The 14,532-nt window shown below is 43.0% G+C and overlaps 1 protein-coding gene across 4 annotated transcripts; it reads right to left on the bottom strand.

Moving 5' to 3' along the window:
- LOC130191801 (arfaptin-2-like) lies at positions 1–13,764 on the bottom strand. Of its 4 annotated transcripts, XM_056411504.1 has the most exons (11): positions 12,583–13,764; positions 11,872–11,911; positions 11,303–11,355; positions 9,751–9,861; positions 5,602–5,710; positions 4,225–4,281; positions 2,720–2,835; positions 2,354–2,575; positions 2,097–2,254; positions 1,000–1,174; positions 1–868 (listed from the first exon to the last, which is right to left on the bottom strand). In XM_056411504.1, exons 2-11 carry the CDS (start codon positions 11,909–11,911, stop codon positions 713–715), a joined length of 1,197 nt encoding a protein of 398 aa, XP_056267479.1. In that variant the 5' UTR covers positions 12,583–13,764; the 3' UTR covers positions 1–712. The 4 variants fall into 4 exon arrangements, with proteins under 4 accessions (XP_056267479.1, XP_056267482.1, XP_056267480.1 ...); XM_056411507.1 differs by lacking the exons at positions 11,303–11,355; positions 11,872–11,911 and having other exon boundaries at positions 12,583–13,763; XM_056411505.1 differs by lacking the exons at positions 11,872–11,911; positions 12,583–13,764 and having other exon boundaries at positions 5,602–5,698.
- Positions 13,765–14,532: the final 768 nt, after the last annotated feature.

Genomic DNA, 14,532 nt, shown 5'->3' with positions numbered 1-14,532 from the left:
CAGCAGTGTTTTTTGTTTTATAAAGCTACAAACAATCATATACTAATTATTTCCAGAGTTAAACAGTACTTAATTTCAAATGTACATTGATTTGAAATATCCAAGCATTTCTTTTCCAGTGTACAGATTCATTTGGAGTTTTAAATCTTTTCTTTTCTCCCTTTCTTAATTTATCTTTCTTCCTGCAGGCCACGAGTTCATTGAGTGTGTCGGCTCATAAATAAAAGAGGCACACGAGGAGAGTGATAAGGTCTGGAAGAGCTCCGATGCCCCGTTTGGTTTCATCCGAGTGTGTTTTTATGGATTTGTCATTATGTCACCCGTCTCTGTTACCAAGACGATGTGGGAAGTTGAACTCAGAGGACAATAATGACCACGAACGTGAATAAGTGTAGTGCTGAAATAGAAGGGAGTCGAATAGGAGAGAGGGATGGGAGAGATGAGCACAAAGAATAGGTCGGAGTGGGTGAAGAGGGAAGTTGGGGAGAGGCCCTAAAAGCCCCCCGACTGTTCGTGAAACTGGCCGCTTGGTTCCCTGCTGCGTTTTTTCCGACTCATCAATAAAGACCCTGCAATCCATCTGTCCAATCATGCAGCCACACGCCCATCTCACGTCTTAATCCACCCGGTTACACGTCTGCGTTTCCCTCCGTCGCGGTCCTCTGCAACTGGGTGTCGAGGTGGTCCGAGACGAGGCTGCCGGTCCTCCTCACTACTGCTCCTCTAGCCAGGAGGGCTTGTCGGCCCCCGGAGGCCTCAGCTTTATGTTGAACTGCTTCAGCGTCTGCTCCAGCTGCTCCTGGTTGCCGGCAAAGTACGCCGAGATGGCGTTATGGAAGAGGAGGAGCTGCTTGTGCATCACCTTCACCTGGCGGAGGCAAACAAGGGAGGAGGCTTAGGAGATCCATCTGTGCAAATCATGACGGCGAGATAAATCCGACACGACGTGCGTTCCACTCTGAAGGCGGGGGGTGACGCAGGCCCACCCTGCCCACGAACCTTATTCTCCTCCAGGAACTTGAGCTTGATGATGACGTCCGAGCGCAGGCGTTCGTACTTGTCCTTCTGGACTTGGTACTGTTGCTGAGCAGCGTCTATGCGGGCCATGGCGACGGCGTCCTTCGGTCCCAGACTCAGTTCCTCCAGGTCTGACCGGTAGGCATCAAACTCCAGTCTGTTCATTAGAAAAAGAAAAGAATTTGATTGGATCCTACATATTCCATAACACGTGATGGATTACTGCAGCGGTTCTCAAACTGTGGGGCGTGCCCCTCTAGTGGGGTGCAGGGGTACTGCAAGTGGGGCCCAGGAGGAAATGCAGATAGACCTTTATTGGGAACTTCACATCGTACACAAGTTCAAAGGACACGGTCATAAAACTAAGTCGTTAACGGACACTTGGCGAAATGCCTGTACCTCCGTGTACATGTTTACTTTACGCCGGGAACAGGTTACACTGGTGCGACGGCCAAGACTCGCTGATTCTTGGCGTTTTGCCAAAAGCCGAAACAAGAGCTCAACATTGAGCATGAATTGAGAGTGGCTGTATCAAGACCCCGTTAAAACAAAGAAGATTCCAGTTTGAGAACCACTGGATTACTGTGTTTGTGTTCGAGTGTCACGCTTCTGCGCCCTAATCCGGATTTTTGCAAAATGTAAAGATAACGTAACCCCCAGAGGCTCAGCTTTCGTCAGACCGATAGCCAATGGGTTCAGAGATAGCCATGAGTTAAGGTGTTAACTCGAATACAAATGAATGAAAATAAAATTTTCCCGACCACCAACTTCTGATTCTTACCATATTAGTCCCATTATGATGAGAAAAAAGAAGAAAAAGGTGAATATTGAAGAAATATTTGAAAGATCCAGACTGAATGGTCATTTTAAACCTCACGATAATCGCTTCTCATAAAGAAGCACTCAATGTCGTAGCTTCGAGAGATGGAACAATTTCCCTGTGTTGCATTTCATTCAATGAATATCGTTATGTATTCACGAGATGTCAGAATTGGATTGGCTCCGTCGGTTCCTCCCCAAGTTTTTCTCTCACCATATGCTCATCTCATAGGAATAATCAATGTGCTGCGTGTTCTTACCTGGCATTTTCATACATCTTGATTGTCATCAGGGTGTCCTCGATGGTCTTGTTGACCAGCGTGTTGATGCTGGACACAAAGAAGTTCACGGCGCCGAGGAGAGTCTCCCCGTTCTTACACAGCAGCTTCTGAGTCTCTGCGTTGTAGCCAAACTCATCCTGTAAAACAAAAGGAACGCACGCGGTAGAACGTCAACATATTGATGCTTTCCAAGGTCAAAGCACCAAAAGCGACATGAACATGTTTTTAGAGCTCACCCGCAGCTCTGGAGACTTCTGACTGAGGTCAGCGAAGGTGTCCCCCAGTGCATGCTGGGTCTGCACCATGTTGTAGAAGTGGTTGGTCAGCGCTCTGGCCAATCGCAGCACATTCTCATATTTCTTCTTCGTGTCTCTCAGCACCTCGATCTGGGCCTCGAGCTCCAGGTCCACGGTCCGGGAACCCCGACCGAAACGCTCCGAGATAATTTGCTTCGTACACTAAAAAAAAAAAAACGGAAGACACGCAGAGACATCAGGAACATACTGGGGAGGGTTTACTTATTTTAGAGATTCTGAAGCACAGATGAATCATAAAATAGTCGTATTTCATCATGACGCTCATCATCACAGAACCGTAGCTACCTTGTAAGTGTTGAGACCCCACTTCTTCATCGTTTCTAGCTTTTCCACGGCCACGCCGCGGGTCGCTTCGTCGGTCGCCATTGACGAGCTGCTGCTGCTGTGGTGCATGTTGGAACCTGAGAGACAATTTATAAACACGGGAACATTGTAAAAAAAACAACAACTAAAACACACAAGTGAACGAACACAGGTAGACAAGATTAAGCTCAGAAAAGAAAAAGAGTGTCCATCACCACTGTCCCGTACACCACTGGAAAACATGCACTGGAGGGAGCGGGAGATAATGAGTGAATAAATAACGGGAACTATTTCACTGAGGAAAACAACGGAATCATTTCTATAGAGCTGGAATAGAAAGAAGAAATACTGGAGACTGCAGGGATATTCGGGGTCACTGCAATCTGACCAATCAATGTAGAGCCCATAGCATTCACATCTTTCCCTCCCCAGCTCCTTGCTGCTCGTTTGATTGGCTCACGGTGTGGCAGAAGATGAAACTGCTTGGGGGAGCTACTTCACCTTCATGGGCAGGTCTGTGACCATGAGCGGTCAGGTATGAGTGAAGGAACGGTTCAGGGTCAGGGTGAATTAGGCGAGGGGTGGGGGTGGGATTTACGTCGGATTTTTGTAAATTACATACATGTGTTTTTTCTCCGGGATTAGGATTTTTAATGATCGTTAGATATTTATGGTTAAAGCAAAAAATAACTATTGAACAAGAGCAAAACGATAACGTAGGAGGAGGATTGTGTGTGTGGGGAGAGAAGAGAGAAAAGTACCATCACAAAAGGGAGAAGAGGAGGATGAGGAATGTGTAGGGGGGATGGTGAAAGGGAGGCAGATAACAAAGATGAAAAGACAACATTCAGTGACGATAAAGACAAACGAGTGATGAAGACAAGTTGGAATTGCAGTAGAACTAAACATTGTGATAATAAATAAACTTTCTCTTTTCATCATAACAAATTGGAAGGATTTAGAGGACACAAACTTAAACGTTTACGAAGGTTCTGCCCAGTACTTTAACAAACTATGTTCAATGTCTTAGTGGAAATATGCACTGTGATAGACGTGATGATGGTTCCCGTTTCGCCCGCAGAGAAGCTCTCAGATTTATTCCGGGAAAAACTTTGAAAAGTGCAGACCCCTGAATGGACGATCTTAAAATTGCAAGAAAAAACAACTAGAAATTCCGCCATAGAAAAGAAAAGGAGCAGGCGCCGGTGAAAAAGAGGAAAGAGAAGGTGGTCCCCCATGTATCTAGAAAAAGACAGACTCGGTATAAAAAGTGTCTTTCCAAAATGAGATCGCCATCATGTGAGAAATATGCATTAAAATCAAAATAACATTACGTGTTGCAGTCAACTAAAAAGTACCGTACAATACTTTATATTTACAGACTGGAGGCTGTAGATCTGATAAACTTAACCCATCCCAAAAACATGGTTCTATCTCATTTTGGAGATAGACACTATTATGAATAATAATTAGGTCTAAGGAGCCACCTAATGAGTCAACTGGGATCCTTTTGTTAAACTCTGCATTGTAGTGCACAGCAGGGCCTGAGAGAGAGACAAAGAAGAAATATTAGTATCCAATGAGTATATATATATATATATAGGAATGTCATTTCCCTTTGACATGGTTTATTCAGCTACACTGCTGACATAAAATAATTATATTAAATCCTTTGGATTAAAAAAAAGTAACAGATTTATCATCAATTATTTGTGTAATTGTGATTAATGGGAGTACTGGGATCTGACGTAGGATACCTGTGGAATTCTGGACATGATGTATAAAAATGACATATTTGATTTTAAAAATGTGTCATTCAGTTATAGTACTGTTACACTATATCCGAAAACTTGGTCGTGAGTATCAGCCTGCATTCAGATGCAAGCGTGGTGGGGGAGAGTGAGAGGATCCCGTTTGGTATTTCTTGCTTGGTTAGTGGGGAAAGTGAGATGACTCTTCCCGAAATTGTTGTCTTCAAGAGGCTGTATCCACCCTAAACCTGCTGCAACAGCTTATGAGCCATAACAAAGCACAGGGATGGCCATCCCGATTCATTATGATGTTATAAGCCCTTATACACTGACCAATTTATTTGATTACATTCTAAAATCTGATTTATGACAATAACAATTGTCACAAAGTGCTGAACTGCATCTTGCATTAACCTTCAGGCATATCCTGATGACCTGCAATGTCCCCCTATCGGTCCCCCCGAAGAAGAAAAGGGGTTTCCTTCTGCCTCATCTCCATTAAAAGGTGCAGTGTGAGGGATGTGGCGCCATCTAGTGGTTGAGTTAGGAACCAACTAAAAACTCCCAAATGGCCCCATCTTGAGCCAGAGTTTGGGTTACAGTAGAAACACGGCCGCGCAATATCGCACACTATGAAAAAAGACCCTCTTCATATGTAGATATGACTAATTCTAAGGAAACGAAAACAATACATATTTTAAAAGGTGATTACACACTAAAGAAAATATACTTATTCATAAACTTTAAGTCTGGTGATTCCTGTAGTATCAGTTTCATGCCGTTTTGGACTATATGCAGTAAATACACGAGTATCAGACGAAAGAATTTTGTGCTCAAGTGTTTTTTAAATCGATATAGCTCATCATTCACTCGGCCATCCTGCTTCCTCTGAAGAACCATAAATAAATGACTTATTCAGACCACAAAGGGACATTATCAGATACAGTGGAGGCCATGGCGAGCGAGGGACTGTAAATTGATTACAAATTAATTGCAGGACAATCTCACGGGAAGAACGATAAGAGACCCCGACCGCAGGAATCAAACACTTCATTGTCATCAGACTAACTGAATAACATCAAGAGATAAAAGAAGAGAGAAGTCGGACTCTACCTTTGATTGAGCTGGTGGGGATGATTCCCTCCGCCGTTCCTCCATAGCCTCCCGACACAATGCTCGTCTCGTTGAGATTGGGACCCGATACCATCACCTGCTGGAGGTCCTACGAAGGTTCAGGGTGAGGAAATAAGGGGTTGGAGGGGAGGAGAGGGGTATGCGGACAGGAGATTATGACTTGAGTGCTACATTCAGATACTTATTCACAAACACTACGGGGTGAGAAGGGTTAGTCAGTGCACACTATCTGCAGGTAGAGTCTACATTCCATCCCTTATCTGGAAGCCGACAGGAAAACACTATAAAGTGCGTGAAAGACGGCAAACACGGCGACAGTACCCAGCCCGTCATCAAGTGAACTTGAGGTGAATCTCCTGCCCTGAGAGGAGCCACGGCGGCCCAACTTCAACTATCTACGCAGCAGGAAAGGTTCCTGCAGACTATTTTCTCCTTCCAGAAATAATCACAGGTTTCAGTGACGGTCTGGACCGTGAGGGGAACTGTGGCTACGATCCGGCTCGACTCACTGGTTTCTCGTTTTTTGGCCCTCCTGCTCTCAAGTATGAGCCAGTGAAGAAGAAAAAAAGGAAACATGCGAGAGAAGTTTACAGATTCAAATTGAACTCAAATTGATTTCACATTGTTCTCCCTTATTTTATTTGCTTTATCTGTAGATTGTATTTGTAATCTTATGTTTTTAGGTTTGTTCTTAACATCAGCAACATTGGGACTACAGATGAAAAATAGCCTCTTGGCTAACTCTGGCACATTTACTGCAATGTTTTTATCAATGTGCACGGTCCCTTATTAAATAAACCATAAAAAAAAAAAGAACTCTCGCCTGTTTCGAAAGCTCTTATTTAATTATATGGGCAAAGCCCCATATCGTCAATTGGAAAATGTAAACGGAAGCATATTATACATTTATTACACTTCCTGAAACTTTGGGCTCAGACTCTAAAGCAAATCTGAAATACGGAAGCTCGAAGCTCCAGGGAAGGGGCGGTTTCCTTTTTGTAAGCAAACACAAACGGCGTGGAAGTAAAAGTCATCAGCTGTGGTTTGTGCTGTCGGAGGTTAAACGAGGAATCTTCAGTACGAAGACAAAAGTATCTTTAGAAATGTATCCATCAAGCTCGGCTTCGGGCTCTCATCAGCTCTCTCTTGCACAACAATCTTAAACCATCAAAACAGAACTAGCTCAGCTAATTAAAATCAATATTAGGGCAGAGTGTGAACGCGGCTTAAATCACGTATATCCTCAGCTCCACAATGTTTTACTCTTTTTTTTTTTTACCACCCGTCTTGATTTACTAGCACAACAGGCCGCTTGCCTTGCCCTGGGCCATCAGCCAATCCTTATTGTTGAGCTCTGCACTGTACAAAGAAATATATATTTTTAACAAGACATCTACATTAAAAGGTGACATTAACACCGAGGGGGAAACGGTCTCCGTCATAGCATCAGTAGAATTCCTGTCGCCATTTAACATCTTTGCAAAGAAATTCACTGAAATAACCAAATATAATGTTAAAAACCCAGAGAAAGCCAGTTAAACTGCATCTCCTCCTCCATTCGGCCTGAGCGTGTCTCTTCTTTTAGAGATCTGCCTCGCGTTGTTGTGGCATCTGTTCAATGAGGACGAAAAGCTGATCCCCTCTGGACCCTGTGCCCGTTCCTTGAGATGAAGATACCTACAGAGCCTTTCCCAAAAACATTGGAAATCATATCTTAACAGTGAGGTTTAATAGACTTATGAACGCGTGTTGCCTGGTTGTGAACAAATATTGTACTGGCGTGATAGATAGAGATTTAAAATGCCACAAGCCGCTGGTATATCTCAAAATGAATATCACAAGTAAACAAGTATAACATCATAAGCATCTTAAAGTACTAACTAGAATGGGCACTCGGTAGAGCGCATACCTTCGCATATCACAAGATTGGGCATTGAATTATGAACATGTTATGGTAAAAATAAGATGTTGACCTTTCCATGACCAATTGGATATAAATTGACGTGCTATGGTAAAAATAAGATGTTGACCTTTCCATGACCTTGACCTTTGACCCGATTGATCCCAAAATCTAATCAAATGCTCCCCGGATAATAACCAATCATCCCACCAAATTGCATGCGATTCGGTTTAATACTTTTTGTGTTATGCGAGTAACACGCATACAAATAAATAAATAAATGAATAAATACACGGCGATCAAAACATTACCTTCCGCATTTTCAATGCGAAGGTAATAACCAGAGAGCACTGTGATACGGTCGAAGTCTTTGTCAGGATGCTGCAGCCAGTCGAGCTCACCGTCCCGACAAAAGCGCACTCGACGTCAACACGAGCAACGCAGGCGGCCGCGGCTTTAAAAGCGAGCGCTGCTGCACAGCAGATGTCATATCTGATTTCAGAAGGCTTTCGCCCAAGGACGACGCATCGCCAGCTCCAGATTAATTGCAGAGTTGCTATGGCAACTGGTTAATATGCAGCAGCGGAACACTTCTCGTGCACGAACACGGTAAACTGGGCGGAGCAACACTAGGCGGTTAAACACGTGCTTCCCCGTGCGAGATCGGCGAGACGGGAGGATTTACTTTTTCCTTTCTGGAATGACGCAAACAGTTTGGTGAGTAAACAGGACGCTCCAGGATCTTGGTCTGTTTGTCCAACGAGGTGCGCCTCGGGACGCAGGAGAGGGAACAACCCGTTTCCCCGACAACAACTCGCTCTCCGACTCAACGGCTGTGTTATTCTAACCTACTTTATGACACTTACGATAATGATGTATACATCAATGCTGGTGCCCTGCTCTTGAGCACCTCTAGAATAAAGCACAGAAATATGTCTTCACCCCTCCACATCCACATGAGGCGGGAATGGGAAGCGGTTCCCAAGGAGACGGCTGCACTGCATCACCTCGTTTACCAATAACATGTCTTTCCACACTCCAGAGTAACAAAAGGACTTCTGGTTGTGGATGGCAGGCAACATAGAGCATAATAATAATAGCTAAAGAATTACAACATTTAACTCGCAAAAAAAATACATGGAACAAATGTCCTGAATGATCATTCTGCTCTGAACGGGTGAATAAAGGCGCATGAAGGCAAGATGAGAGAACAAGAAGTGACCACATTCATCCAGCCGGTGTTCCAGACCGACTGTATTTGCTAATAACAGGGTTCTTACACATTTTGACCAATGGATTTCCATGACTTTTCCATGACTTTTCCATGACTTTAAACCAAATGTCCATGACCAAACTGAAATCTCGGTATAAACATGAAACATTTAGAAAATTGTGCGTATTGAGAGCGGACGCCGGCTTATATCTTGAGCGTCTTTCTTTAAAAAAACATATTAATTATTTCAAACTCGGAGTAAATGAACATGTGAATAAAACATATTTCCATGACTTTTTCAAAACTTTTATGATTTAAGGTTTTTCCATGACTTTTCCAGGCCTGGAAATGACCATTTTAAAATTCCATGACTTTTCCAGGTTTTCCATGACCGTACGAACCCTGTAATCGTATTCTCACATGGTGCTGTGCATATGATCACAGGGCAGTACTGGGAGAGGGTCAATGGTTTGAAAAGAGGCAGATCACCTAGCGGATCTCCTGATATCTGAGAACTATATTTCCCATAACCCGTGTCGACTTCAAATAACCGGAACTACACATGTATCCGTCACACTGGGTGAGGTTTCTTTTTTATCATGTGCTCTCATGTGACTGATTTAACCTCGAGACGGTACTGCATCATTAAAATGACAATAAACAAACGCTCTAACAACTATATATCCAATAGCTACATTAAACAAACTACAAATGAGTAAAAACAAGTTTATAATAAAATAGTAAGAATACTAGAATGCAGTTAAAACAAGTCATGAAAAAAGCTGTAGAGGGCCAACAATGGCAAAGTAAGAAGAGAGCTTAGTTTCTACGTCGTAAAAAAAAAGATACATACAAGTAAATGTATAAGAACATAAACAACTCACTTTTGAGTACGCAACATATCCGTTAATGCTGCAGTTTGTGTAAGAGTAGCTTTGACTAGGTTAACAACGACAGGAACTAAATGACATGTGACCCGCAGTCGACTGCCGACTGATCCAGAACTGTGACCCACCTGTTCAAGGCTGTCATCTTCTGGTAGGGTCCCTGTGTCGCCATTACTGTTGATGGGAATCTCCATTGTGGCGGCTTTACTCATCATGCTGTCTGTCATAATGCACTGTGTCTGTGAGAGAGAGAGAGATAAAGTACAACATACCATCTGTAAATTCAGTGAAAAAGGCTTGGATGGAAAAACATCAAGGCCTTAATTGTGATTTGAAGAGCACACAGTGTCGTGAAAACAGACGAATCACGAGGCAGACGGGAATTTAATTGCCACAAATAAGCGAGGAGGTGGTTTTCAAAGGGCAAGGCTACCGCTCGGCAGAAACACGGCGCGCCGATGAAAGCCTCGCGCTCGGGCACCGCCGCTACGACGAGCCGCCTCGTGGAAGTGGCCGCTCGGCTCTGGAGCCTCTTAAAGGTCGGGACGTTAGCAGGACCCACTCCCTGAAACACCCAGGCAATTGCAAAATGATTATGTCAACATTGTCTCGTCATTCTAGTGTGTAAACCTGAGTCTGGCGTGCAGGAGTACACAGAGTCGCACATTCAAGATGTGCAATCACATCAGCGTTATATATCCCCCCCCTTCCAGAAAAAGTGTGAGACAAGCAGCATCGTCATTCCTATTTTTTTAACATGGAAGGAAAAATGTAATTCACTTCAACAAACACTCATGAGAGGTCTGTCTGTATGTATGTATGTATGTAGGTGTGTGTGTATGTACTGTATGTATGTAGGTGTGTGTGTGTGTGTGCATGTATGTAGGTGGGTGTGTGTGTATGTATGTATGTAGGTGTGTGTGTGTAGGTAGGTAGGTGTGTGTGTATGTATGTAGGTGTGTGTGTATGTAGGTGTGTGTGTAGGTAGGTAGGTGTGTGTGTATGTAGGTGTGTGTGTGTGTATGTATGTATGTAGGTGTGTGTGTGTATGTAGGTAGGTGTGTGTGTATGTATGTAGGTGTGTGTATGTATGTAGGTGTGTGTGTAGGTAGGTAGGTAGGTGTGTGTATGTATGTAGGTAGGTGTGTGTGTGTAGGTAGGTAGGTGTGTGTGTGGTATGTATGTAGGTAGGTGTGTGTGTAGGTAGGTAGGTGTGTGTGTGTGTGTGTGTGTAGGTATGTATGTGTGTGTATGTGTGTGTGTGTGTGTGTGTGTCTGTGTGTGTGTGACAAGACCACACAGGTGATGGTGCAAAAGTACGGCCTAAAGATGTGAAAGACACTTCCCATGGTTTTCAGATTTTAGAGCAGGCTGAAGGTGAATCAGGTAAATAACTCAACTGGGACCTTACAGTCATTACCCCTGTACAATCTCTGCGCAACCCACTCTATAAATACCCCGTGCAAATGTACCAATTAGTGTGCCATCCAGTATCGAGTGTCATTTAATATAATTTATTTTATTTTATTGGTTGCCATTATTTGTATTTGTATTTTATTATTGTCTGGTAGCATGTTTCTTATGTTTACTGTATTTGTAACTTGTTCTTCCTTGAAGGAAAAAAAAAGAAAAATCAAATAAACACATTTTGAAAAACATAAATAACTCAGACAGACTTACAGAAGCCGTGTTCTGGTGGACTTTTTGTTCTTTACACCCATAGAAAGTGTGTCCTAAGGACTGGAAGAGGGCGTCACAAGAAGAACTAGAACGGGCACTCGGTAGAGCGCATACCTTCGCATATCACAAGATTGGGCATTGAATTATGAACATTTTGGCTTTAGTTGCATGCCAATTGGATATAAATTGACTGCGCTATGGTAAAATGCATTCAAGACTTTCTTAATTAGTTGGCAGTTGGTTTCCTGTCAGACAGGACCGAACCGTAAAAACAAAAACAATCTCCAAGTGGAATATAACTACTTGGTAGGCTCGTGGTGGTTAAATCTCTGGCTGGCACCAACATCACAGACGGCGTTTGAAGGGAGGTGGCGCTTGTTTACATTTGCGCTGACCTCGCCTCCTGTAAGTGTGTGTGGGCCATGCCACGTCCATATCCTGAGGAATGACAACCTCTCTGTTGACTTTGCACATTTGAAGTAGTGAATCTCCTGCCCAACGATACTCAACATAAAATGTGTTACATCTTATTCATATAAATTGTTCATTTGAAGACAAACTAACTTTACCGGAAGTGCCATATGCTGGGATCTTCACTTGCAGCACCATCTTTTAAAAATCAGAGACAAAGGCCATCATACACTGAACAACAAAGTACTGCTTTGCATAACATCTACATGTGAACGATGCCCTGATCATTCGACAGCTTTAGTCTAGTCTAACCACGTAACGTTAAACCAGCTTGACGCGATATATAAAAGGGCATTAACAGCCTAAATAACGTGACAAACACGTGCTACAACAGAGCCGATGTGCATTAATACACAAATGTAAGCTAACGTGGGCAATAATTTAGTAATCACGAGAGAGACTGGAACGTTTCACTTGAAATCGATCTCACGATTGAACACGCCTGGGAGCCACGACAGGTGCATCGGCACAGGTGTGTCGTTCCCTCTCTCCGGCAGGGAACGAGGCTGCGAGGCTCCCTGGAGGGTTCAACCTGCCCGACGCACTGGGCCTGTATTCGGGCAGTGAAAGCAAACCGAGTGTCATTTGTTGAGAACGTGCACCGTATTGGAGGCAGAATATGCTTTCTATTATTAAAAAAAAGAGGCCCGCTTCTACTTCACACGAGCAGCTGTTCGGAGGAGGCTGGTCACACACAACCCAGCGAGTTCACAGCTGGTTGGTTCACAGAGGTAGACATGAGACACCTTAAACTCCGGGGTTCAAAATAAAATGGTTTAACATCGTCGTTTTCAAACGGTTTGACTTACGGTGGTGCGCTTGGTCCCGTCGGAAGAACAGAGCCGGTGGGGAAGCGAGCGAGCGAAGCTAATAACAAGCTAGCGGCAGTGCATCCCAGTCTATGCGCGGCTTCGAGGAGACTGATGGTCTTTTGTCGGTCCGAGGAAAAAACTGCCCGTGGGAAACAACGTAGTGTTCTAGTTTATGAATATGTTGATGCCATAGCGAGGTCAAGACGTGTTGTAACTGCGTTTGTCTTCGTAAAGAATAACCCTATCTTTTTTTCTTTTTTTTATGAAACCAGGAGGAACGCTTTACGGATCTGACGAAATCCTACAGTTCATGTTTGCAGACCGACGCGCTCCGATCCAAAGAACGTCTATTTAAGAGAAGATGGAGCACTCGTTACAAAAAAGCAAACACTGACATTGTGCGAGCTGGTGCATTTAGAGTTAACCTTCCTCAAGCTTTTTTGTATTTGATTACATTTTCAAATGTATCTACATTACGTATATGTATAATACAGCCTAGTTGCCTGATTACAAAAAAAGGTTTCAACTGAAAGTAAAAAAACATTGACATCATTAAACAAGTTGTTTCATACACACAAATGCCTGTCGCATTGGATGTCCGCATTGAATACGACACATGATATCTGTGCATGCCTATTTTAATAGTTTAAAATTCAGCTCAATGTGCGTATATGGTATGTTGACGCTTTTGACAAAAACATAAAACAATTAACAGCTTATTTTAAGCACATTTCCCCATCACAAGTGTATCTGTAAATCGGAACAGAGTGAGAGTTCTTCATTTTTCCTCTACACGCCTATAACCCATCTCTGAGAGCCTCCTGCAGGTGATGTTTGCACGTTTCAACCAGTTACTGGCTCCTGGCTGTGGGCTTCATTAATTATCTAAGGACGTGAGAGTTTCGTGTTCTATTTATTGTCCCAAGACATGCTAACACGTAGCACCACTGTGAAGCCAAAGGTCGGATGCAAACTACAGTGTTTCAAGAAAACCTGCCCACACATTGATCTGTAGGCCCTGTGTGTTAGATCAGAGATGAGTTAATCTCAGATAAATATGTCAGCATTGTTATGCGTGGTATGAATGTTTGTTGTTATATATGGCATCCCATGTTCAACTTTTTTTAAAGTATCTGAATGTATCTCTATGGTTAAATAAAGTTTAGAATGATATTAATTTTATTATAAGCCAGACCGATACATATCCAGTGACGGTCGTCACACCTCATACAGAACAACCAGATTTTTTATTAATCTGTTATATATTCCATATTACTTAAATGTACCACAACCATGCATTTAAAAGCCTCCAATTGTACATTCATCTGAGATTTAAACTCAACTGCAACAAGAGGCTGTAACAGTTATGTTTTGTACTATCTGGACATTTGAGTCTAAAATAAAAGTTGTATTGATTGATTGTAAAAAAAATCTGACAGCGCTTACTCGCTGAGTTTACTAGCCCGACTGTTTGTGGTTTAACCCGTCATACGCGTCGTTGAAGGGGCGTGGCTTATCTCCGTTACTTTGCTCCGTGTGAAAATATTTTCCGCCAACCGCCACGGACAATTAACCACTTTTTTCGACGTTATACTTCTTGTGGAAATGCCACACACGTCGTAACATCTAGAGCAGGCTCTCTGATATATACACATGGACACTACCGTTCAAAAGTTTGGGGTCACTTAGAAATGTCTTTACTTCAAATATTAATCATTATTTCTAACCTTGTCAATGTCTTGACTATATTTTCTTTTAAATTTTCAATTCATTTGACAAATAAAAGTGAGTTTTCATGGAAGACACGAAATTGTCTGGATGACCCCAAACTTTTGAACGGTAGTGTACATACATAAATACACGGTGAACTAATCTTACATTAGGTTGTTCAGCTGTAGTAAGACGGCATTGAAGGCCTAGGTAGAAAATGCACGGCCGCCACTGCCT

Source organism: Pseudoliparis swirei, chromosome 3 (assembly GCF_029220125.1).
Source record: "Pseudoliparis swirei isolate HS2019 ecotype Mariana Trench chromosome 3, NWPU_hadal_v1, whole genome shotgun sequence".
NCBI lineage: Eukaryota > Metazoa > Chordata > Actinopteri > Perciformes > Liparidae > Pseudoliparis > Pseudoliparis swirei.
The sequence above is the reverse complement of the archived record's forward strand: the minus strand, read 5'-3'. Positions and strand labels throughout refer to the sequence as shown.

Bases quoted from the DNA above. Each gene is read 5' to 3' on its own strand.
- LOC130191801 (XM_056411504.1), bottom strand. From the start codon at position 11,911: ATGGTGCTGCAAGTGAAGATCCCAGCATATGGCACTTCCG. The intron at 5,711-9,750 runs GTGGGTCACAGT...GAACCTTCGTAG, and splicing joins AAGATGACAGCCTTGAACAG to GACCTCCAGCAGGTGATGGT. The intron at 1,175-2,096 runs GTAAGAACACGC...TCTAATGAACAG, and splicing joins AAGATGTATGAAAATGCCAG to ACTGGAGTTTGATGCCTACC.